The sequence below is a fragment of the Danio rerio genome, chromosome 20 (assembly GCF_049306965.1).
Source record: "Danio rerio strain Tuebingen ecotype United States chromosome 20, GRCz12tu, whole genome shotgun sequence".
Lineage (NCBI taxonomy): Eukaryota > Metazoa > Chordata > Actinopteri > Cypriniformes > Danionidae > Danio > Danio rerio.
In genome coordinates this window covers 53,074,528-53,100,000 of record NC_133195.1, presented here as the reverse complement: position 1 = coordinate 53,100,000, position 25,473 = coordinate 53,074,528, and the positions used below count along the sequence as shown (strand labels likewise).

The 25,473-nt window shown below is 35.1% G+C and overlaps 1 protein-coding gene across 2 annotated transcripts in view; it reads left to right on the top strand.

The window, feature by feature from the left end:
- The window catches only part of kif13bb (kinesin family member 13Bb), a 71,828-nt gene that overhangs the window by 253 nt on the left and 46,102 nt on the right, over positions 1–25,473 (top strand). For both annotated transcript variants that reach the window (XM_002667519.8, XM_009301472.5), the window contains exons 1-13: positions 1–61; positions 3,441–3,531; positions 6,264–6,357; positions 11,100–11,112; positions 11,596–11,656; positions 13,290–13,382; positions 17,576–17,756; positions 19,225–19,312; positions 19,400–19,534; positions 21,519–21,631; positions 22,301–22,412; positions 22,957–23,169; positions 23,509–23,619. The exon at positions 1–61 is cut by the window's left edge and continues 253 nt beyond it. In XM_002667519.8, coding sequence (XP_002667565.2) covers positions 3,459–3,531; positions 6,264–6,357; positions 11,100–11,112; positions 11,596–11,656; positions 13,290–13,382; positions 17,576–17,756; positions 19,225–19,312; positions 19,400–19,534; positions 21,519–21,631; positions 22,301–22,412; positions 22,957–23,169; positions 23,509–23,619 — 1,287 coding nt within the window. In that variant the 5' untranslated portion in view covers positions 1–61; positions 3,441–3,458. The remainder of the gene's footprint in view (positions 62–3,440; positions 3,532–6,263; positions 6,358–11,099; positions 11,113–11,595; positions 11,657–13,289; positions 13,383–17,575; positions 17,757–19,224; positions 19,313–19,399; positions 19,535–21,518; positions 21,632–22,300; positions 22,413–22,956; positions 23,170–23,508; positions 23,620–25,473) is intronic.

Here is a 25,473-nt window from a genome sequence, read left to right as displayed (position 1 = left end):
TGAACTCTGCTGGAATGACAAACACCGCGACATAACGAGCCGACACACTCCCAACAAACAGGTAAAACTGACATTTACTCTATTACAACACGTATTTATTTATGTAGCCTACTTATTACACAAAGTCCATTCATAAATGGGAGATGTGTAACTTTAAATTGAGTTAAATTGAATAAAAGTTTCATTTGTGAAATCCATCGTCGTGTGGGTAATTAAATGAAGCTAATCATTATGAGAGCACTTTACAGTGAGCTCCCATTTAGAGGTGAAGTTTGTTTTAAATGCACACATTTGGACATTCTTCTTAATAATAATATAATTTCAGAAAAGTATTCTTGCTTGATGCTATATAATATAATATATGCTGTATTATACAAGCAAAATGCCAGTGTACCATGTTGTACTACAACAAGATAATATACATTTACATATAACGTGTATTGTTTTGTTTATTTTGTGTTATTTAATATGTAATTTAAACAAATAGTGCCTTTTATACATTTACAAATGTTGCAAATTCCTAATAGTGGAAACATATTAGCAGCCATTGACTATCAAAGTTCAACATTGTTTAATTAAATAGTGCTAATGTTGTTTTAGTCATTTGCATGTGATTTCAGACCGAATATTCAAAATACCATGGTAAACGATATAGAGAGCACGTCACAAGTTGTCACTAAATGAATGTTTGAGTTTAATACCAACTTTACCTCAGTATGTCATATGAATTAACATGAACAAACATTGATGAACAATACTCTAGCAGAGTTGCTCAAACTAGGGCCCGCCAGCCAAAGTTGGCCCGTGGTAACCTTTGATTTGGCCCACCAACCAATAAGAGAAGAGATCAGAGATTGTCATGTCTAATTTAACATTACTTTTTGTTTGTTTAATTGCTGAGCTACAAAAAAAAAACTAAACTGAAATTAAATGTTTTAATTAAATTTTGTTGATTAGTAAGATTTTTAAAGGGTTATGAAACCCTCATACACCTTTTTTAAGATGTTGACATTGCTGAAAACACTATTAGGACACATATTTCACTATTGAGTAAAAATGTATTCTTTTTGTAAATAAAAATAAAAATTTTAACTCCATTGTGTTATAAATGAGATTGTTTGTAGTTTTATTGTAAGAAGTACATTATAAAGTGTAAAAAAAAAAAAAAAAAAAATATATATATATATATATATATATATATATATATATATATATATATATATATAACGTGTATCAAACATATATATATATTAAAAAATATATTTATTATTAAATTAGAAAGTTACTGTACCATGGCAACTTTAATGTAATACGGTTTGTTTTATTTTGCTTCGACCCACCACCCTCAATCAAGTTTGTTTTTTGGCACTTTGTAAGAGAAATTTTGGGCTAGACAATAAGATTCTGACGGTATGATAACCTTGGATAAAATATCACGGTTTCACGGTACCATGATATTGTGATTACTGCCCTAAAATATGTTCTTTTTAAATGTCTGGGTAAAAAACAAAAACTTTTTGCCCCCTTTGAACACATTATATAATTTATTTTGAGAAACATTTAGCATATTCTGAAAAACATGTCAGGCTAAATAATTCCTATGAATCATTGACTTCTGCTGCCTTCATTTATTTCAAAAGCACTGATTTCTTTACCATTTAAACAGCATCGTTGGAGATTTTTTGCTTTTTTTTACTGATCTTAGAAAAATATTACAGAAAAATTTGTCTGTTTTAAAACCTTGACATTTTTGAACCGCGGTATACCTTGAAAACGGTTATTGTCCCATGCTTAGTCTGGGCACTCCTGCGCTGTAGAGTATTCATTCACCTTTGTTTTCTAAATGTTATTAAATGAAAATAGCCATTAATTGTTCATTGCCTTAAATACACTCCGGACCACCTCTTTAAATCACCAAATGTAAATAAACAACAATGCCTAATCCTCATTGTATAAAAATACAGTAATGTTCAACTTAATTTGTTTAAATTGAGCCCAAATAAATTGTTTACAACCACTTAATGTAAAACAAAATTAGGAAATCCAAATAATCATCTTGGAATCATTTTTTCAGTGTATATTCACACTTTAACATGCTGCTTGTTCAAACTGCTAATTTAAAATGAGTTGAACTTGAAACGACACATTTTTTACGTTTTATTGAGATAACTTGTTTTAAAACGATTAAGTTAACTTAATCAAATTGTGTGACAACATGGAGTTTATGCTCACCGGCCACTTTATTACACCAAATATTCCTCAGAGATTTTGCTCCATATTGACATGATAACATCACACAGTTGCTGCAGATTTGTCGGCTGCACATCCATGATGTAAATCTCCGGTTCCACCACATCCCAAAGGTGCTCTATTGGATTGAGATCTGTGGACTGTGGAGGCCATTTGAGTACAGTGAACTCATTGTCATGTTTAAGAAACCAGTTTGAGATGATTCACGCTTTATGATATTGTGTGTTATCCTGCTGGAAGTAGCCATCAGAAGATGAGTACACTGTGCTCATAAAGGGATGGACATGGTCAGCAACAATACTCAGGTAGGCTGTGGTGTTGACACGATGCTCAATAGGTGCTAATGAGCCCAAAGTGTGCCCAGAATATATCCCCCACACCATTACACCAGCAGCAGCCTGAACAGTTGATACAAGGCAGGATGGATCCATGCTTTCATGTTGTTGACGCCAAATTCTGACCTGATTATTTGAATGTTGAAATGGAGACTCATCAGACCAGGCAACGTTTTTCCAATCTTCTATTGTCCAGTTTTGGTGAGCCTGTGTGAATTGTAGCCTCAGTTTCCTGTTCTTAGCTGACAGGAGTGGCACCCGGTGTTGTCTTCTGCTGCTGTAGCCCATCCGCCTCAAGGCTGGACGTGTTGTGTGTTCAGAGATGCTCTTCTGCAGACCTCGGTCGTAACGAGTTCCTATTTGAGTAACTGTAGCCTTCTACAGCTGGAGCCAGCCTGGCCATTCTCCTCTGTCCTCTGGCATCAACAAGGCATTTGCGCCCACAGAACTGCCACTCACTGGATATTTTTTCTTTTTCAGACCATTCTCTGTAAACCCTAGAGATGGTTGTGCGTGAAAATCCCAGTAGATCAGCAGTTTCTGAAATACTCAGACCAGCACGTCTGGCACCAACAACAATGCCACGTTTAAAATCTCTTAAATCACCTTTCTTCCCCATTCTGATGCTCGGCCTGATCATGTCTACATGCCTAAATGCGCTGAGTTGCTGCCTTGTGATTGGCTGATTAGGAACTTGCATTAACTTGCAGTTGGACAGGTGTACCTAATAAAGTGGCCGGTGAGTGTACATTATAGTGTTGTGACAGAGTAAATGTGCAAGCATTTATTATGAATAGGCTGTTAACACACAAAGCTGGGGTTATGGCTCATAATAACTGTATGAATTACTAACAGGAAGGCTTGAGGATCTTCATGATGGAGGACAGCGCTGTGAATGAATCAAATGTGAAAGTGGCTGTCCGGGTGCGACCCATGAACAGGAGAGGTGAGTGTGAAGTGCAGACATGCGACTGTGTGTGTGTGTGTGTGTGTTTATTTCTGATCTTTGTCTGCAAGCATTGTCATTTATTATCCTCATTTATGAAGGCAAATATTAATTTTATGTGAGTCAGTTGTTAATTAATGAGACAATGAATTAGCATGATGAATATGCATATGGGGAAATTTAATTCGTTAACAATGTCAACTCTTTTTGCAAATGTTTATACTGTGTGCAAACATTTTGTATGTTATTAAAAACTGCACTTACGATGTTTAGGTGTCCATTAATTTTGGAGATATGTATTTAATCTTGTCCTTATCAATTCAAATTTACAAAACAGTTGTGTATAAAGAAGAATTTATTTGCTAAGAGTCTGTAAAATATCAACAGTTCCTGTATTTTGTAGGGATGTAACAATGTATAGTCGTACAATTTATTGCAATACAAAGATGTCACAATGTACATTATGATGATTTGTCTTGCGATATGACATCGGTTTTCTCTTATTGGTTGAGCTACAGTACATTCCACCTGCTGTCTTATGCATTCAGATTGCTTGAACTATCAGCAGTAACCGGCCAATTTAAGTGCAGCTGAAATAGAGGATACCTTGTTCTCCATCTGGCCAAGTCCAACATCTGGCAACATTTTGGTTTTCCAATCACTGTAGAAGACGTTAACAAGAAAACAGACAAAACACAAACCGTGTGTAAACTCTGTACAAAAATTCTGCCATACAAAGCTGCGAACACAACAAATTTGATGTGCTATTTAAGTCGTCACCACAGCGCAAAAGTGCAATCGAGTATCCCACTTAAGTGCAAAAGCTGAAGAAATAACAAGATGCATAGAAGTATTTATGGCAAAAGACATGATCCCATTTTCCATGGTTGACAAAGTTGGATTTTGTGAATTTAATATACAGTTGAAGTCAGAATTATAAGCCCCCCTGTCTATTTTTATTCTCAATTTCTGTTTAACAGAAATACATAACAGTTTTAATAACTCATTTCTAATAACGGATTCATTTTATCTTTGCAATGATGACAGTAAATAATGTATGACTAAATAATTTTCAAGACACTTCTACACAGCTTAAAGGGACAATTAAAGGCTTAACTGGGTTAATTAGGTTAACTTGGCAGGTTAGGGTAATTAGACAAGTTATTGTATAACGATGGTTTGTTCTGTAGACTATCGAAAAAATATATAGCTTAAAGGGGATAATAATGTTGACCTTAAAATGGTTTTAAAAACTGCTTTCATTCTAGCCGAAATAAAACAAATAAGACTTCCTCGAGAAGAAAAAGACATACTGTGGAAATTTCTTTGCTCTGTTAAACATCATTTGGGAAATATTTAAAAAACAAAATAAAATTTAAAAGGGGGCTGATAATTCTGACTCTAAATATTGTGATGCATATTGTATAGTAAACATCATATTGTGATGACATGCACTTGGAAAATACTAACTTTAGAATAGAATATTTAGAACAAAAGCTCATCATTACTAATACAATTGAATCAAATGTGATAAAATAAAGATGTTTAAATTGGTTCAATTAGATAGAGACAAGTGACGTCAACCTCAACAATGGGCAGCAGGAGATGTGAGAGTACCGCGGTAGAGATCTGCGCGGGACCCGCTGCTTGACCCGCCCCACCGCGCCAGATCCCGTAAAGAGCAGGGGGGGGAGAACAAAACTGAAAACCACCCAGCTTTACAGAGTCCAAACAGCCTTTAACAAGCTGTCTGTATAAACACACACACAGATAAAGTTCTCTCTCATTCGCGCACACACAAACACACAGAAACAAACAAGCTAAGCAGCATGAAGCTGTCTCGTTCACACACATACACACACGTGCTTGCTCGCTCGGGAGTCGGGACCGATATTGCTAGACGGCCCGCTCCCGTCCAAAATTAAACCAGTTACCGACTGCTTCCGCGCTTTATTCGGAAATGCAGACCTCTATACCGTGGTACGCCACAGGAGTTTTGCGATACGTATCTTGGTTGGTGTATCGCAATATTTCGGCTTGGTTTGTAATATCGTTACACCCCTACACAATACACATGATATCATGAGCTGAGTGTATTATCACACCCTACTATTTTGTGAGTCACAGGTGTTTTACATTCATTTACGGTTGTGAGTTGCATTATGGGAAATTGATCTCTGCTCTGTCGACTTTTGATGTTGGAAATTTAACTCTGCAGTTCAACAGTGACTGGAGGTTAAAATAGGAGGTGAAAATAATATATTGGACAAGACATTTATATAGAATAAAAGTTTGTGAAACAGCAGAAAACATTTATTGCCAGTTTTATACACTATACAGACGAAATATTATTTCAAATGAGTTTAAATAAGTGACTTTTTCAATCAATTCAACATCAAGCATTGTTGGAGGAAAGATCAACGTCACATAATTTAATTTAAAAGCATAAATACAGACAAAAAACAACTTCTTGACAGCATATTTACAATATTTAATGTGAAAAAGATAATAACGCAATGTTTGATCATCAATCAGCAATATATATTTATGTAAAAAGTAAACAGTATGCTTTATTTGAACAAGAAATAAAGTGAGCGATCATGTAGGTAAACCTAGAGATTTAAAGGATAGTGGCACGATATAGACATTTAAAATGACTCGTGGATGATGATGATCATGATGATTATTATTATTATTATATTATTATTAATGTGCTGTTTATATTTTTACAGAACGAGACCTGAAGACAAAATGTGTGGTGGAAATGGAAGGAAATCAAACAATCCTGTATCCAGCCAGTGGAAACCTGGGAAAGGGTGACAGCAGGTAAACTGCGTGTGTGTTTATGCACTCTCTCATGTGTTTGAAGTGTTAATTCGTTTTAGTTTAGTTAGTGATAATTACAGATACAGAGTCATTGAACAAGAGCTGTGATTATTACATTCATAAACTTGTCTTGAAGCGCCTCAGACTTTTAGAGTAAAATTAGCAATATCTGTGGAACATGTAAGCAGCATGGTGGCTCCGTGATTAGCACTGTCGCCTCACAGCTTGAAGGTTGCTGGCTTAAGTCCCGGCTGGGCCAGTTGATGTTCTCCAGTTTGCATGTTCTCCCTGTGTTGGCGTGGGTTTCCTCAGGGTGCTCCGGTTTCCCCCACAATCCAAACACATGCGCTTTAGGGGAATTGAATAAACTAAATTGGCCGTTGATGGTTCATTCTGCTGTGGTGACCACTGATGAATAAGGGACTAAGTCAAAGGAAAATGAATGAATGAATGTACAGTAGAACATATATTTAATTCCCTGCACCGTGTTAAGTTGTTCTGGTTAGTTTTAAGTAACTTTAATAAACTTATATTAAACTTCTAATAAACTTTTTGTTTATTAATGAGTCTGATCTCTTAAAGGGATAGTTCACCCAAAACTGAAAATTCAGTTTCTTTACTTGTTCCAAATCTGTTTGACTGTCCTTTTTTTGTTGAACACAGAAGAAGATATTTTGAAGAATGCTGGAAACCTGTAACCATTGACTTCTGTAGTACATGTTTTTCCTACTATGGAAGTCAATGGTTACAGGTTTTCAGGTTTCTTCAACATATTTTATTTTGCGTGTAACAGAATAAATACACTTGAATACACTTGAGGGAAACAAAGCGAGTAAATTGTCATTTTTGGGTGAACCAACTCTTTAAAAGTAGCACAGAAACAAAGCAGACTTCCTGTTCGAGTCCTGTTCTGTCTTTCTCTGACCTTTTCTAACTTTCTCTGCATTCCTCGTCTTTTCTAACCTTTAGTGTCCATAGAAACGAGTGGAGGTTCATTAGCAGGTCAAAGGTAACCCTGGATACTCGTTCCAAAATCTCAGGAAGCTAAATTACTCGTGTCTCATCGGGTCTTTTCAGGGAACTTAAAAACAAAGCTGCAGGAAAGCGTGCTGTCCTCTTTACATTTGGTTTTTGCAAGAGAACACACAACTTCACAAACGATAATATCTATCTAACTTCCTATTATTAAAATTACTTTAGGAATTTTAGGAAGTTGAACTCTGAGTCTTCATTTGACTAAGACTAACTTCAGGTTCATGTGTGTTTTTTGGGTGTTAAATGGTGCTGCTAGGTTTTTTGGGGGCTTTTTGCTAAGGTATTTGCCTGGTGAATGTTAGGATTATTTATTTATTTATATTAAGTAAATATAATAAATTTTTTGGAACAATTTAGTACATAAAGTGGTTGGCAGATACTTGGTCAAGTAAAAATAAAAAACAGTTAAGGTGTTCCTGGTGGTTTCTAGGATGTTGCTAAGCAGTTAAGGTGTTCATGGTGGTTTCTAGGTTGTTGCTAAGCAGTTAAGGTGTTCATGGTGGTTTCTAGGATGTTGCTAACCAGTTAAGGTGTTCATGGTAGTTTCTAGGTTGTTGCTAAGCAGTTAAGGTGTTCATGGTGGTTTCTAAGATGTTGCTAAGCAGTTAAGGTGTTCATGGTGGCTTCTAAGATGTTGCTAAGCAGTTAAGGTGTTCATGGTGGCTTCTAAGATGTTGCTAAGCAGTTAAGGTGTTCATGGTTGCTTCTAGGATGTTGCTAACCAATTAAGGTGTTCATGGTGGTTTCTAGGTTGTTGCTAAGCAGTTAAGGTGTTCATGGTGGTTTCTAAGATGTTGCTAAGCAGTTAAGGTGTTCATGGTTGCTTCTAGGATGTTGCTAACCAATTAAGGTGTTCATGGTGGTTTCTAGGTTGTTGCTAAGAAGTAAATGTGTTCATGGTTGCTTCTAGGATGTTGCTAAGCAGTTAAGGTGTTGATAGTGGTTTCTAGTGCATTATTTGTTTTTCTCATGGTTCTTTTTGGTATCTAGGCTGTTGCTAAGCAATAATGGGGTTCTTTGTAGCTTCTATTACATTATTCTGTTTTCAGGGTGTTCTGGGTGGTTTTTATGATGTTGCAAAGCAGTTAAGGTGGTCTTGGTGGTTTCTAAGTTATTGCTAAGCAATTATGAAGTTCATGGTAGTTACTATGACATTATTCTGTTTTCAGGGTGTTCTGGGTGGTTTCTATGATGTTGCTAATCAGTTAAGGTGTTGTTGGTGATTTCTATAGCATTGTGTGGTTTTCTGAATATAAAGTGTGTTTTTTAGGTTGTTGCTAAGCAGTTAAGGTGTTCATTGTGGTTTCTAGGGTATTATGTGTTAGTCCGAGGGTTCTTGGTGGTTTCTAGGTTGTTGCTAAGCAATAATGGTGTTCTTAGTAGCTTCTATGACATTATTCTGTTTTCAGGGTGTTCTGTGTGGTTTTTATGATGTTGCTAAGCAGTTAAGGTGTTGTTGGTGGTGTCTAGGGTATTATGTGTTTTTCTGAGGGTTCCTGGGGGTTTCTAGGTTGTTGTTAAGCAAATATGGTGTTATTAGTTTCTGACTTTATCTTTGTTAATGTTTCTGTTTTTGGTTATAAACCTATTTACACATTATTAATTTATATTTACACATTAATTAAACAGGCGGGTTTATGCATGCTGCAGTTTATAAGCATATCAGGTTTGAAAGTCTCTTTTTTCCATTAACACAAAAGAGGAGTGTGTTGGTTTTAGAGCAGAACCTTCATCAGTCACCAGCGTTTCATATCTAGTCTGTGGTCCAGCGGTTTACCTGTCCTTCGGCTAAAATGAGCTCCGGGTTTTGGCTGTTTGTCCATCAACATCAACCCATGTAGCAGTTTGCATCAAAGTAAAATAGTCAATTAGTGATTTATAATCAATAGATATTTTATATACATAGAAAGCACGCACAATACATTCAAATAAAGTGTACACTTTAATGTTTTAGTGTAGCATATGTTGTTTAATTTATACGTAAATATGGCATACTTTAGTCAAATATATAAAAAAGCAAGTGATCATACTAAATCATTATATTTTAACTTAATAAAACATGACAATTGGGTCATATTTAGCAGTTTAAAGGATGATGGAGATGTATTAAGATTTAAAATGACAATTAATACTCATTAAAAGGTAAATAATACAGGTAGCAGGACACATCTTTTAGAATGAAAAGAATAAACACTTATTTAACACTGTTTATTACACTTTTGTTGTTTTGCTGCATGAAAACCTCTTTCCTCTCTGAGCCATATGCATTAATTAAACAACAGCCAGTTGTCAACCTGTGCTGCATTTTCTTCTCCTTCCTTCATTCTTTCTCTCCTTTCATTCCTCCTCCTGGTCTCTTTACAAAAGGCGTGTCTGTTTTCTCCATGATCCTTTCCTAGAGATCTGGCCGTCATCCAGCTCACCTGCTTATGCAGGAATCTCCTCGCTCTTATCCAGCTTTTCTCAGTTCCAGAGCAGTGATCTACTCGTGTCTCAGAGCTCAAGCGCCTCTGCCGCAACTTGCAGCGGTTTGCTGTGTTGGCGCGCAAACAGGTTCTACAGGCTCACGCAAGAAAGTTTACTCAAATTCCATAATAATCCCTTAAAGCAAATTTGGGTTTCATTATGAGGAGCAAGTAGAGACAGCGCACATATTGTATGCAGATGTAATGGAAATGATCAGGGTGTTTTTTTATTATTAAAGTTGAACTTGATATGAAGGAGATCAGTTTCTTTGTTCTTCTTTAACAATTTCTTCATAATGACTGAAATAAAGAACATTTCAGAAGTCGTTGCTTCATCAGTTTATACACTGTAAAAATGTAATGACAAAAAGACGAGACAACAAATGTTTTTATCTTGCTTTTATTATAATAAATTAATCAGGCTTCAACTTTTTTTTTTTAATTTTGCAAATTTAAACTTAGTATTTGTTGACAGTTTGATTGTAAGTTGACATCACATGTCCATTGTCTGATGGTCCATCCCAGATGGTTCCGAGCCCAGAGAAGTCGTCGGCGCTTCCGGACACTGTTAACATAGGGGCTTCCTTTAGGCACAGCACAGATTTAACTGCCATTTGTGGATGTAAATTACAATTACAAATTGTGGTACCTGGTAACTGTGTTTCGTGTTTGTAAAGTACACCCATCGTAAATGTGTCAGTCATATACAAACAGACAAAGAAAATGTCGTATCTTTGTCTGTTCTAATCACAGATTTTGGAATTTTACCCTCGTAAAATTACGAGTACGCTCTGTTTTCCTTTACGATTTTATAATTACGGAAATATTACGACATATTTATGACAGTGATTTTATTCCATGATTACTAGCCCTAAATTACTCCTTTGTGTTGCTATATGTATATTTACAAATGAAATTAAGTTGACCAGAAGTGGAAATGAAGTTTAACAGTGTCCAGAAGCTGACTCTATTTAAATATATATATATATATATATATATATATATATATATATATATATATATATATATATATATAATGTTTATTATGTTTATCATTGATAAAGTCATACGGCTAATTAGTTTTAAGAAAACTGATCATCCGATGAAGATTATAACACATAAATATCTTTAATTCTCTTTTAAAGACTAAAAAATATCTTTGTAAATGCAACAATGCTGCATTAAAGTATTACATGTGTTTAATATTGTCTAATATTAATGTGTGCTTTTGCTGTTTTTCAGGGCCAAACCAAAGGTGAGTACTCATGTTATTTCTGCATTACATTTAAACAGGCCTTAAATACGATTTATAATGTAAATCAAATGCACATTATTCATGATAAAGTAAATAATGCATAACAGAAGATTGGAAAGGGAAAGTTCACTCAAATTAATATTCAGTCATCTTTTACCCTTTAATTCTTTCAAACCTGTTTGTCTGTCTTCTGTTAAGCCCAAAAGAAGATATTATGAAGAATGTTGCAAACCTGTAACCACTGACTCCAATAGTATTTCATTTCCCTACTATGGAAGTTAATAGTTACAGGTTTTCAGCATACTTCAAAATATTTTCTTTTGTGCTCAACAGAAGAAAGAAACTATTAAGAGTTTATAAACTCTTGAAGGAGAGTTAATAGTGAGTAAATAATCATTTTGGGGTGAACTTTCTCTGAAGTTTACATGTTGAGTTAAATTTTGAATGCGGTGTTGATTGTTCTTTCTTGCATTATCGTTTCAGTGTTTCGCCTATGATTATTGCTTCTGGTCTATGGATGAGGCTGAGACGGGCAAGTTTGCAGGTGTGTTGATATTAAAAATACATCATTTTGCTTTGACTAACCCCTTTATTGAACACCATAACGAAACCTCTGTAATGTGTTTATACGGCACTGATCTGAATCATCAGGCCTTAATGATTATGGCAATAGAAGCTCTTATATGTCAATATGTCACTGCGTGTGTTTCCTTGTGAACTTTTAGCAGGAAAAGACAAACCTGTTAAACTGCTTTGTAAAATCTGTGGTTTATCAGCTTGAAGTTTGATCAGGGTTCAACAGGGTATAACTCTTTTAATATGTTAATTATCATAGCAAGTAGTTTTGATTTAATTCAATATTTTTATGTAGTAACTGCTGCTTTATTGCCAGTTTGAGGACAACATTTTTAGTCTGTGAGAGTAATTGTAATCACTATTATTCAAAACAATTTTCAGTTAAAAGTCAAAATTATTAGCCCTCCTGTAATATTTTTTAATTAATAATTATTTATTTAATTATTATTAAAAATATTATATTATTTTTATTTATTATTATTATTATTTTATTTTATTTTATTTTTAATAAATATTTCCCAAATGTTTATCAGAGCAAGGATTTTTTTTCACAGTATTTCCTATAATATTTTTTCTTCTGGATAAAGTCTTTATGTTTTTTATTTTTGCTAGACTAAAAGCAGGATTAAATATTTTTAATCTATTTTTTATTAATTAATTAATTGTTTATTAGATTATTATTTTTATTTATTTAGTTGTTTATTTTTAATTATTATTTATTTATTTATTTTTAATTTTATTTATTTATTTATTCATTTTTTGTAAATATTTACCTATTATGTTTATCAGAGCAAGGAATTTTTCACAGTATTTTCTATTATATTTTTTTCTTCTGGAGAAAATCTGATTTGTTTTATTTTGGCTTAAATAAAAGCAGTTTTAAATATTTTTAACCCATTTTAAGGCCAATATTATTAACCCCCTTAAGCTATATATATTTTTGATTTGCCTAATTACCCTAATTAAGCCTTTGAATTGCACTTTAATCTGAATACTAGTATCTTGAAAAATATCTAGTCAAATAAGTGCTGTCATCATGGCAAAGATAAAAGAAATCAGTTATTAGAAATGAATTATTAAATCTTTCCATTAAACAGAAATTGGGGGAAGAGTCGCTAATAATTCAGGAGGGCTAATAATTCTGACTCTAACTGTATATTTTCAGTTATTTTCCTCCCTGTAAATAGGGAACAGGAAATAAATACAAGAGAATAAAAATATGAAACAAAATGTGCTTCAAGCATCTTCACTGTAAGAAAAACACTTTAATAACAGCTACAAAAGTCCTTCAGTCAAGAGCAGTGAGTGATTTTCTCTTTTTGTTGTTTGATGTATGATAAACACATACAGTAATATTAATGAGAAACTGATGCAATTCCCGATTAGTGTTTTTCATAATCGTTAGAAGCTGAAATCGAAACCGAATTATCGATTAATTGCACAGCTCTATGTGTGAGTACTAACATGCTTGCGAAGACGATTAATTTTTTTGCTTTTGATAAGCTTGGATTGAATCCATCTTGCTGTATTTTTAGTTGATTAGGGATCCACGCCAGCTGTTGTCATTTTTAAGTGATGTATATGTATATCTATATTTGTAGGTCAGGATGTGGTGTTTCAGTGTCTCGGCGAGAGTCTTTTGGACAGCGCTTTCCAAGGATACAACGCCTGTATATTTGCATATGGACAAACAGGTGCAGTTATATATTTCCTTTAAAACTATCTATGCAAAACCATTTTCAGTCTTGTTGGAAGGTGGCTAACTTACAATTTTATGGCAGACGTCTCGCTTTTGCTGTTTGATATCTGCTTTCAACGCTTTGCATCAAACAGAATGATAAATGTGGCATAATAAAACAAATATATGAGCAACATCACATGAGTTGCAGTGTGATATGGCTGTATATTGGCACTGGCGGGAGGGGTGTGTTGGATCGAGGCTGCAGGCCGAGTGCCTTAGTGCCCCACCATAGACAAAATATAGCCATATCGCACTATTACGAGTGTGATATTGTGTTTTTTTTACAACAGCTCGACGGCATAATCGTGTATATAAAAAAGAACATCAACAACTGGAGAGTCTCAAATCCTTTTGTATGAGGAACTACTTTCTTCCGCCATCCATTCACATCTGCAGCTGACGTCAGAACAGCAGAAACCGTCGCCACTTCACCAACCTCACTTTGGTGCTAGTGCTTGAATGATTCCCTTTCATAAGTGTTGACAAAACAACTGATTTTGCTTATATTTTAAGACTATAAGGCTGAACAGCATGAAATGCCATCAGTCTACAGAGATTTCCCAATATTTCTTTGTTGCAATCTGGATTTCACAATAATTAACCACGAAAAAGCCAAAGCAAAGCAAACACTAGCAGATTACTATGGTATAAACATAGCCAGGGCTTAACAAACACTCCCACTAGCCACTTTGGCTGGTTGAAAATAATTTTCCCGGATAATAATTCCTAAAAGCAAAGTTCGACAACAAGGATGGTCCAATATGCATGCAAAGGCGATCTTGAGAAGCAACATGACTGACAAAAATAATTGCGATCGCGCAAGCAATAGAAAGCTGGTGAATACCGAATAAGAGGATGATCACTACGCTAACAGCTGAGGTGATGCGCGCGACTGCTTAACTCGTGCGCGCTCCCGTTTCCTTGCATGAAGCAACTGCGTCTAGAAACACAACTGATGTGATCGGTTCTCTTTCAATTAGCCTAGACAGCAAGGGATGACAATGCATCCACAGTCTTACTGCTTTCAAGAGCTCCAGATTTGTCCTTTTATAAGCAGCACCGGTTGCTGTCAGTCATATTTATATGTATAAAATATATTTTCCCGACAATAGACTTGTGGCTAGTGAAAATGCCAAGTGTCTAGTAACGTTGGAAAACTACTCGCCACAGTGGCTGGTGATTCAAAAAGTTAACGTCAAGCCCTGAATACAACACTACAAAATACAAAAGAGATATCAACTTCCTTTTATAATCATTTGTTTTGCTGTAGTTAGAAATGTATGCTGAGAAAACGCTGAGTTTTTCTCCCCTCAGGATTTATTATGAGGTCTCTGTCCCCATCTTGTGGTGGAACGTCAACCATCAGTTTCTTTACTCTGCTCAGTGTGGCTGCCGACATGCTGAATCTCCGAAATTATAAATATTTAAATAAAATAGTCACTATCCTTTATAAATAAACCTCATAGTTGCAATCTAAACAACTACATACTCGCCTAAGAAAGCCTCAAAAGTACATGATGTTGTCCAGCAGCTGCAATATTTGTCAAACTGTTGTGAGTCTATTGATCTGCTGTGTGGGCGGAGTAATACACAAGGGTGAAGAGGCTGTACACGTGCTGTTATTGCAGAATATAGCAAGGCTATCAGCCAATCAGATTCCAGACCCAAACAGAACTTATGTATAAAATGTTTGATAATTAGAAATATTTGAATTGATTAAAAATTGTACATATAAGGGCAAATAATTTGTTCTTCATCTGTGTTTATTACGGTTTTTACCAAGTCATATATTCCTGAAGCTGACTTTTCAGCATCATTACTCCAGTCTTCAGTGCGTGCGTGCGTATTAGGGGTGCAACAGATTGATTCGTGATTTGTATTGATCACAACCCACGCTTCACACGTGGCCTGAATTAACCCTAAATTTGTAATGATTGCTGAGAGATCGCCTCTCGCGTCAATTGCATGCATGAAAGCATTTAGGCTTTCCTCTAAAATATAATGATGACGGAAGAAGTTGTGGTGGGTTATTCGGGATGTGGTGGGTTTCATGAAAGGTGTTTTCTTTCACTACTTGTTTAGCCTGGATTAATGCGTTGTGCAAGCTGCACGATTAATCATTAAAAGATCAGGATCTCAACACCCACGCAACATAAATTATAAATGATGGTGATTTGCATACGTTTATTAATCCTTCGAATCACTGCATTCAAATATGTGTCTGAAAAAACACAATCCAGAGAGACATTCAGTCTTTAGCTAGTTATGAAGTTACAAACAGTCAAATAACAAAGAAGTACTTGGATAACAGTTTATAATTTAGGTAAAGTGACTGATGTTCATATCATATGCATTTAAAGGGCCATGACGCCCCCCTCTTTCGGTTAAAGTCTACTTCAGAATTTTTTCAAAAGATGCATGATTAATGGGCGTGGAGCTCCGCGAGCATCGGGCAGGAGTGGGCGTGGCCAGCAGGGGAGAAGGGGAGCGAATAACTGTTGTTGTCAGTTAGCTCACAAAATGAGACAAACCGTGAGGAGACGCATGAGTTTATAGTTTACAAAGTTAAATTGCAAAGAAATGAAAAGTGATTTAATGCCCTGCTACATGTGTTATTCGTAATTTCATATACACATAACCACAATTTATATCATTATAAAGATAAGTGTGTTCATGTAAACACTATAAATGAGGACTTCTCCCTCAATCCCCGTATCCAGCAGACTCAGTGCAGCAGGTCTCCTGACCTGTCTATTTTAACCATTAGCCCTGCTGGTAATCTGGAGGATTTAGGCAAACACAGCAGCACAGTGATGTGTCTGAATGTGAACGAACTCCTGATAAAAGACAGCGTCCGCCATTCTCTAATTCCCATGCTGCTCTCCCGACAAAAATGCTTGCAGCACACACACAGCTTTGCTGTATGATCGGCCCTGACAAGATCGCGGGGGAAAACAGGCAACAAACCCCGTGGATGATGAAAACAAACACATATGAGCCTTCATGAACGGCTAAATACTGTGCCGTGGTTTCCGTGTCTCTCAGCTTGGGCTTGACACTGGCAGGTCTGGCAGGTCTCATGAATAATTAAGCAGCCGGCTCTTCTCATAGGATAAGAAAACTCCGCTATGAATAATAATGAGAAACCGACGCGTCATCATTGCACTTGCAGTTCTGCACTACGTCGCCGATTTTGATCCCGCCCCCAAAATCATTTTAAACCCGGAAGCTGAAATTAGCTGACAAAAGCTCAAAATTATCCAGTTTTCCCTACAATTAAAGCTGACAGGTGCTAACATTGTCTTAACTGATGCTCAACACACACAAATCTGTTAATATAAAAGAAAAAAAGTTCTCCGGGGTATCCTGAACCTTAAACGATGCTTGAAAATGAAAGTTGTAGGCAGCAGTTACATTATTTAACCAGTAGGTGGCGACAACCAGCCATCAAACATATGCCACTGAATGCTTCTTCATAAATTATGAATTTTTATGGGTTAGGAACTGAATCATTTATTGAAAATGAGACTAAATATGGGTTGTATAAATCATAATGTTAGATTTCTACATTTAGCGTCATCAGCAACAGTAATAGTAGTACCAGTGCATTTTTCACAGTACTGAATATTTTACTATTTTATTCAGCTGGTTATTACTTCATTTTATTTAGAATGAAATTACAGGTTCACAGTTCTGTTTGTTAAAAACTTGCTGTCTTGCAGGACTGTTTTTGTAATAAATGGAAAGCAAATCACATTTGTCTGCTCCCCTTTTTGGTTGATCCAGAAAAAATGGTTCGATCTGTGACTAAAAAATACCCTAATGTGATCCAAACCGTGAGATTTGTGATCCGTTACACTACTAGTGTGTATGTGTGTGTGTATATATGTATCTGTGTGTGTATGTAAATGTGTTATTTTGAAATGCGAGTCCTTTAAAAATGGTACAGTATTTATCATTGATCTCATTTTATGCATTATATTGTTGTTTTTGATTGTTAAAAGCCTGTTTTTAGTAGAAAAGTGATTATTTATAAAATCTTTGCAAATTGTATCTGGTTTTGTTTTTTGTCGTAATATAGCCAGAGAAGCTAGTATAGCATTAAATTCAAACTCTTTCTCTCTCTGTGTGCTGATTTGGCTGCAGGCTCGGGGAAGTCGTACACTATGATGGGCTCGTCGGAGCAGCCGGGTCTGATCCCGCGTCTGTGCAGTTCCCTGTTTGAGCGCAGCGTCCTGGAGCAGCGGGAAGGAGAGAGCTTCACTGTGGAGGTTTCCTACATGGAGATCTATAACGAGAAGGTGCGAGACCTGCTAGACCCCAAAGGGTGAGGATGAACACCTTCTGCACTAACCAAAATAAGGAATAATACACTGAATTCTGTTTACATTGGTGTTATTTAACATTTAAGGTCTCGTTCTGTTTCCATTCTTGCTAACTGGTTAAAAAACTGCCAAGAAAAGAGCTTCTGTTACTTGTAAAGAATAAAATAAAAATGAAGCTATATTTTTATAACATTTTATTATAATTTATAATGTATTATATTCATACATTTTAAATTTTCATTCAGTTTAATTTGATATAACTAAAATGACTAATAAACTTGATGCGAGTATACTGAAATAAAGCAATAACATTTTCACAGTATTTCTTTTTATTCTGGGGAAAGTTACTTTCATTTAGTTTCAAGCAGTGAAATTTTATTATTATTATTATTATTTTTTTAAATACAGTTAAGGTCAATGTTATTAGTATTTTGTATTTTATAAGGTGTTTTGTAATTTATTATGTTTGTAAGTATGCATTATAATAATATAATATACTTTTATGTTTATTTGTCAAGCGAATTTTGTATCATGTTAATTTTAATTTGATATTTCAAAAACGATTTGTAATAAAGTTGATGCGAGTACACTGAAATAAAAACTCCTGAAATAACTATTTATATAGACGCGTTTAAAAAATAATAGTGATAATATAATGAAAAGGACAATAACAATCTCTAAAACAGAAAATGTGCATTTTATAATTAAAGTTGACATAAAAAATATTATAAAAACTATCATAATAAGCCATCACTGACCCTGGTATTTTCTTACATGCTACTGGTTTGTCTTATTGTAGACAACTAACCTTATTCAGTTACCCTTATATTGTTATTTATTTATTTATTTATTTTATTCTTTTTTAAAAATAATTTTATCATTTTTTATTGTTCTCTTTTAATCTTAATTTTTTATATATATATATATATATAAATTATTTATTATTATTGATAATTATTTATTATTATTGATTAAATATTTATTATTATTTATTAATTATTATTTAATAATATTATTTATTGTTATTATAATTATTATATGTGTATATTTATATATATATATATATATATATATATATATATATATATATATATATATATATATATATGTATATGTATATGTATATATATATATATATATATATATATATATATATGTATATGTATATGTATATGTATATATATATATATATATATATATATATATATATATATATATATATATATATATATATATATATATAATTTATTTTTTATATATATATATTTATCTTTTTTATTTTGTTTGTTTTAAATAAAATGTTTTCATTATATATTTTTTTACTGTGTATTTATTTATTTATTTATTTTTTCATTCATACATTCATTTTACACCTACACTATTGTTGTTGTATATTTTAATGTATTTGTGTTGACTCTGACAAAAATATCACTGTCTCTGATTTAATTGTCGCTGGTTTGTGTCTCTCAGGAGCCGGCAGGCGCTGAAGGTGCGAGAGCATAATGTTTTGGGCCCATATGTGGATGGTCTCTCCCGTCTCGCCGTCAGCAGTTATAAGGTTTCATCCGACACTCTAATAAAACTCCTCATGTCTGAATCTGTGTGTAAAGCAGCACGATCATCAGTGTCTGTTATTGTGTTTCAGGACATCGAGTCTCTGATGTCGGAGGGGAATAAATCTCGCACTGTGGCGGCAACAAACATGAACGAGGAGAGCAGTCGATCGCACGCTGTCTTCAACATCATCCTCACACACACACTCAGAGACATGAAGACTGGGGTGAGACTCTGCAAATTAAAACGCTTCATACAAGCCCAATGCTTCATATAAATTATGCTATTGTAGTAGTTTTAACTCTTCTGACACTTCTGTATTCAAAGGGAACTTATTACGCCTATTTAAGATGTCAAGTAAGTCTCTGATGTCCGTAGAGTGTGTATTTGAGGTTTCGGCTCAAAATACCACACAAGTAATATTTTATAACTCTTTGAAACGGCCCCTTTTAGGCTTTGACCCTAATTGTGATGTTTTGGTGACTGTCGCTTTAAATTTAAATGAGATTGTAGTCTTTTTCAAAAGAGGCCGGAGCTACAAATGCCTATGTGTCAGCATAGTGGCAGATTCAAAGCTCTAATAGTGAACAGCTGCTTCTCACTCAGGGCTGTCTATGCTACTTTGGGAGAGATGGTCACTAATGGGCGGGGCTTTCCACTTCTGATGACACGTACAAAGAATGCCAAACAAAGTGTTTCTGCTGACTGATTTATCAAGTGTGAATATAAGAAATAACTAATACATTTTAAACATTATTTCCTGGCTATGTTGCCACTTGCCCTTATTAAAGTGTTTTTTTTTTTTTTTTTTTTGCACAATAGTTCCTCTTATTCATTATAAAGACATAAGGTTTGTTTTTGCGCAAATGTGTTTGTGTCTGAGCTCACTAAGAAATGCCGTTTGACAAGCAATAAATCAAATAAAATAGTTGCAGCTTGTTTGTCATGCAAGTAAACACAGATAAAGTAAAAATAATTATCCCTCTTGTAAATTGTTTTATCTTATTATTTTCTTCCATATATATCCCAATTGACGTTTACAGAGCAAGAACATTTTTACCGTATTTCCTTTAATATTTAATTAATTAATTTTTTAAAATCTAATAATTAAGTCTTTGATTTTTAGTTTCAAGCTGTTTTGTTTTTCAATATTAGTAGTCCCCTTCAATTATTAATATAAAATTATTTTTTGATTGGCTACACAACAAACCACAATTATCCAATAACTTGCCTACTTGGCTGGCATCTAGCTCTCTGCAACTCTCACATGGTCGCCCACTGAAGCTAAGCAGGGCCCAGTCAGTACCTGGGAGACCACATGGGAAAGCTAGGTTGCAACCTGAAGTGGTGTTAGTGAGGCCAGCAGGGGGTGCTCAACCAGCGGTCTGTGTGGGTTCTTATGCCTCAGTATAGTGACGGGAACTCTATACTGCTCGGTAAGCGCTGACTTTAACTGAGGTCCTGAATCTCTGTGGTCGTTAAATATCCCAGAATGCCCTTCGAAAAGAAGTAGATCTTTAACCCCGGCATCCTGGCCAATAAGCGCAGTCATGGCCTCCTGACCATCCCCATATCATAATTGGCTTAATCCTCTCCACCAGTCCGGTGCAGTCCGGTGTAATATGGCTGCCGTTGCGTCATCCAGGTGAAACTGCACACGACACATTGGGAGGAATCTCCTTATCCACCACCAAAGCGCTTTGAGTGTCTAGAAAAGCGCTATATAAATGTAATGGTGATTAATATTATTATTAATATTATTATTATTATTACCCAAGTAAGCCTTTAAATGTCACTTTAAGCTAAATACTATTATCTTGAAAAACATCTACTAAATAAAATGTACTGTCATCTTGGCAAAGACAAAATAAATGAGTTATTAAAACGATTATGTTTAAAAATGTGTAGAGAAAATGTTCACTGTTAAACAACACTTGGGAAATTGTTTTAAAAATTAATTTTACATGAGGGCTCAGTTTTGACTTCAACTGCATATACATGTATTTTTAAACCTGATTTGATGCAATTTTAATCTATTTTAATTATTCGTTGTTTTTGTTTTTTCTTCTTGTGTGATTATTTTGTGTTTTTTTTTTCATTTTACCGATTATGTAGAGAACTTTGAATTATTACCATTATGTTTGAAATGTCTATATAAATAAACTTGTGTTGTTGATGTTCTGGACTGACGTGTGCTGTGTGTGTTTCAGACGAGTGGGGAGAAGGTGAGTAAACTCAGTCTGGTGGATCTGGCTGGCAGTGAGAGAGCAGATAAAACTGGAGCTGCAGGAGAAAGACTCAAGGAAGGCAGCAACATTAACAGGTCAAACACACACACACACACACACACACACACTTATTTGTGTTTTATGTCGGGTTTGGGATGCACACACACACACACACAGGCACACACAGGAGATTTAATTAGGTAAAACTGTCTAACTGCTTGTTAACCAAATTTTTAATCAGCCTATCACATGGCAGCAACTCAATGCATTAAGGCAGGTAGACATAGTCAAGACGATCTGCTACAGTTCAAACTGAGCATCAGAATTGGGAAGAAAGGGGATTTAAGTGACTTTGAACATGGCATGGTTGTTGGTGCCAACTTTGAGCCCATTAGTACCAATTGAGCATCGAGTAAACGCCACAGCCTACCTGAGTATTGTTGCTGACCATGTCCATCCCTTTATGACCACAGTGTACTCATCTTCTGATGGCCACTTCCAGCAGGATAGCACATTATGTCATAAATCATGAATCATCTCAGACTGGTTTCTTGAACATGACAATGAGTTCACTGTACTCAAATGGCCTCCACAGTCACCAGAGCTCAATCCAATAGAGCACCTTTGGGATGTGGTGAAATGGGAGATTCACATCTTGGATGTGCAGCCGACAAATCTGCAGCAACTGTGTGACGCTATCATGTCAATATGTAGGTACTTGTAAGGTTGTATTCAGTTGTTCTTTGTGCTAATGTGTGTTTTAGGTCTCTGACCACTCTTGGACTGGTGATTTCAGCATTGGCGGAGCAGGGCGCAGGAAAAAACAAGAGTAAATTTGTCCCTTACAGAGACTCAGTGCTCACCTGGTTACTAAAGGTGACTATATGCTGTTTATTTCCCAAATGATGTTTAACAGAGCAAGGAATTTCTCACAGTATTTCCTATATAATATTTTTCTTCTGGAGATGGTCTTATTTAATTTATTTCAGCTAGAATAAAAGTAGTTTTTTAATTTTTAAGGTCAAAATTATTAGCCCCCCCCCCCCCCCCCCCCAAGCAATATTTTTTCAATAGTCTACAGAACAAACCACTGTTATACAATAACTTGCCTAATTACCCAAACCTGCCTAATTAACCTAGTTAAGCCTTTAAATGTCACTTTAAGCTGAATACTAGCGTCTTGTAAAATATCTAGTCAAATATTATTTACTGTCATCATGGCAAACATAAAATAAATCAGTTATTAGAAATGAGTTAAATGAATTTCGTTCATAATGGTCCATAAACTACTTCATAATGGTCCTAAAAACTGTTAGATTTGACATGGGGAGAGCTGTAGAAACCCTGTATGTTCAGTCTCAGTACACATTGACCAAAACTTTCTAATGTAGTTTCCTATCTGTGTGTGTGTGTTTGTTAGGACAGTTTAGGAGGCAACAGTCGCACAGCTATGGTGGCGGCGGTGAGTCCGGCGGCGGATAACTACGAGGAGACTCTGTCCACGCTGCGATACGCAGACCGCGCCAAAAGCATCATCAATCACGCTGTAGTGAATGAAGACCCGAACGCCAGGATCATCCGAGAGCTGCGGGAGGAGGTGGAGAAGCTGCGCAGTCAGCTGAGCGAGGCTGAGGTACTGCCCAAACCAAAAATCGTCTGAAAAAGAAAATTGAAATTATTATTATTTTATTGAATAATATAAAATAATTTGGTAAGACTTTTTTATTATTTAATTACAACTCAAACTTAAATTATGCTTGCTTTAAAAAATACAAGCCAATAAATGATGATGATCCACTGAAATCAAAACTATGGGCCAAATTAAAAATCGTGGATGCCCTTATTATTATCATGATTATTATATTTATTTTTTGAATAATATAAAGTAATTTTGTAAGACTTTTTTTTAAATATAACTCAAACTTGAATTATAAGTTTGTAATAACATGTATTTGCTTGTGTGTGCGCGAAGTCCATGAAGGCGCCAGAGCTCAAGGAGAGACTGGAGGAGTCTGAGAAGCTGATTCAGGAGATGACTGTCAGCTGGGAGGAGAAGCTCAGGAAGACTGAGGAGATCGCACAGGTAATATACAAAGACAGACGCAGACAAAGAACACATACAGGGAAAGAGACACGCACATAAACACACGGTGGGAATCTGGAGTTAAATATGGTCTGTTTGTGTATATTGATTCATTTCTACTAGCAAAAAAAGATAATATTAATTAATAAATAAATGAAATTAACTAATTAAAAATTCAAATATTTTAGAAAATAAGTGGTTTATAAAGATGAGCTATTAAAGATGAGGTATTAAAAATAAAATAAAGTCCTTTGATTTAATAAATTATTCTATTTAAAACATATTAATCTTCAAGAAATAGGTAATATAATCAATAGATCAAATACATTTTATCATTAAAATAGCAAAATGCCAACATAAAAATCATTAATTCACACTGAAAAAATTTGTAAAACTTTTTGGTAAATTGTTTTCAAATGTGAAAATGCAGAGAAACAAATAAGAAATGATTGTCTCTTTCTAATACTTTGTCCTAAAATAAATATTTAAACTTTTTATTTACACTGTGATGAACACCGTTTGATTTATGCATGTATTTATTTATTGGCAATAATAATAGAAATATAAATAAATCTATATAGTATATAAGTAATGGCCTCAGATAGAGGTGTAGCCTAAGATACATATTTCTTTTTCGGAGCAAAATGTGATTGTGTAGTATGAGCATTTTCACTCAACAACAGCAACAACAAGACTTTGGCTGCGTCCGAAACTGCACACTTTCATACTATATAGTATGCTAAAATCAGTATGGCAGCCGAGTAGTGTGTCTGAATTCATTGAACACAAAAATCAGTATGTGAGAAGTACCCGGATGACTTCCGATGAGATTCTGAAATGTGCATCCTATGCACGCTGCGCTGTCCCATGATGCCCCGCGAGCGAATTCATGAATGGGATTGAAGCATTGCAACTGATGCAGGTAGGTCACGTGACCATGACAAAATGGCGGATGTAGTACGTCCAAATTCCATTCATACTTTCAAATTCATACTGTATAGAACGTACTTTTTTAACGGCCGAGTAGTACGTTTAAATTCATATGCAGTACCTACTGAGTAGCAGGTGGTTTCGGACGCAGCCATTTTGAATTAGCAGTGTTTATTAATTAAGTGCTATTAAGGTGCTTTGTTAGGTTCTTCTACACCAATATTCAAAAACTCTATTCTCGGAGAGCCACGGTTTAGCTCCAACAAGCTCCAACCCAAACCTGCTTAATAGTTTCTAGTAGTTTACCCCCCTCTGAAATCTCATCCACCGCCCCCCCCCCCCCATGCATTCCAGAGTATGTCCCATACAGGTGAGGGGGACACCCTCTCATCTCTCTGACTCCTGCACCAGGTTGCTCATTTCACTATACACACTTTCTTATTCACTCCACGTCTCTTGAAAACATTGTGCTTCCTATAGGTGAGTGGGCTTGATAAACCACCTGTAGAAACACTCTTCGCTCTTATGCACCTGACACTTTACCTAAACTGCATCATACAAGGACTCAAAAAAGCAATGTTTACTATAAATGTACCACAATCATGTAGCACTGCTTGTGTTAACCTTAAATCACTTATTGGCACAATATGAAACCTTAAATACCTCTTTTGCACAATATTCTGCACAACATTTTGCAGTCTTGTGTAGCAGTACTTGTATAGCCTGTGTTGTGTGTATATCTAAGTATCTTATAGTTTGTTAGTTATGCATAGGTTTTTTAAATAGCTCTTACATGCATTTCCTGTGTTGTGTTTGTATTTATGATTAGTCAATGTACTGTAGCACCGTTGTCCTGCGAGACACAACATTTCGTTTTTCTGAACTTCCACACATGTAGCGGAATGACTAAAGGTCGACTTGATT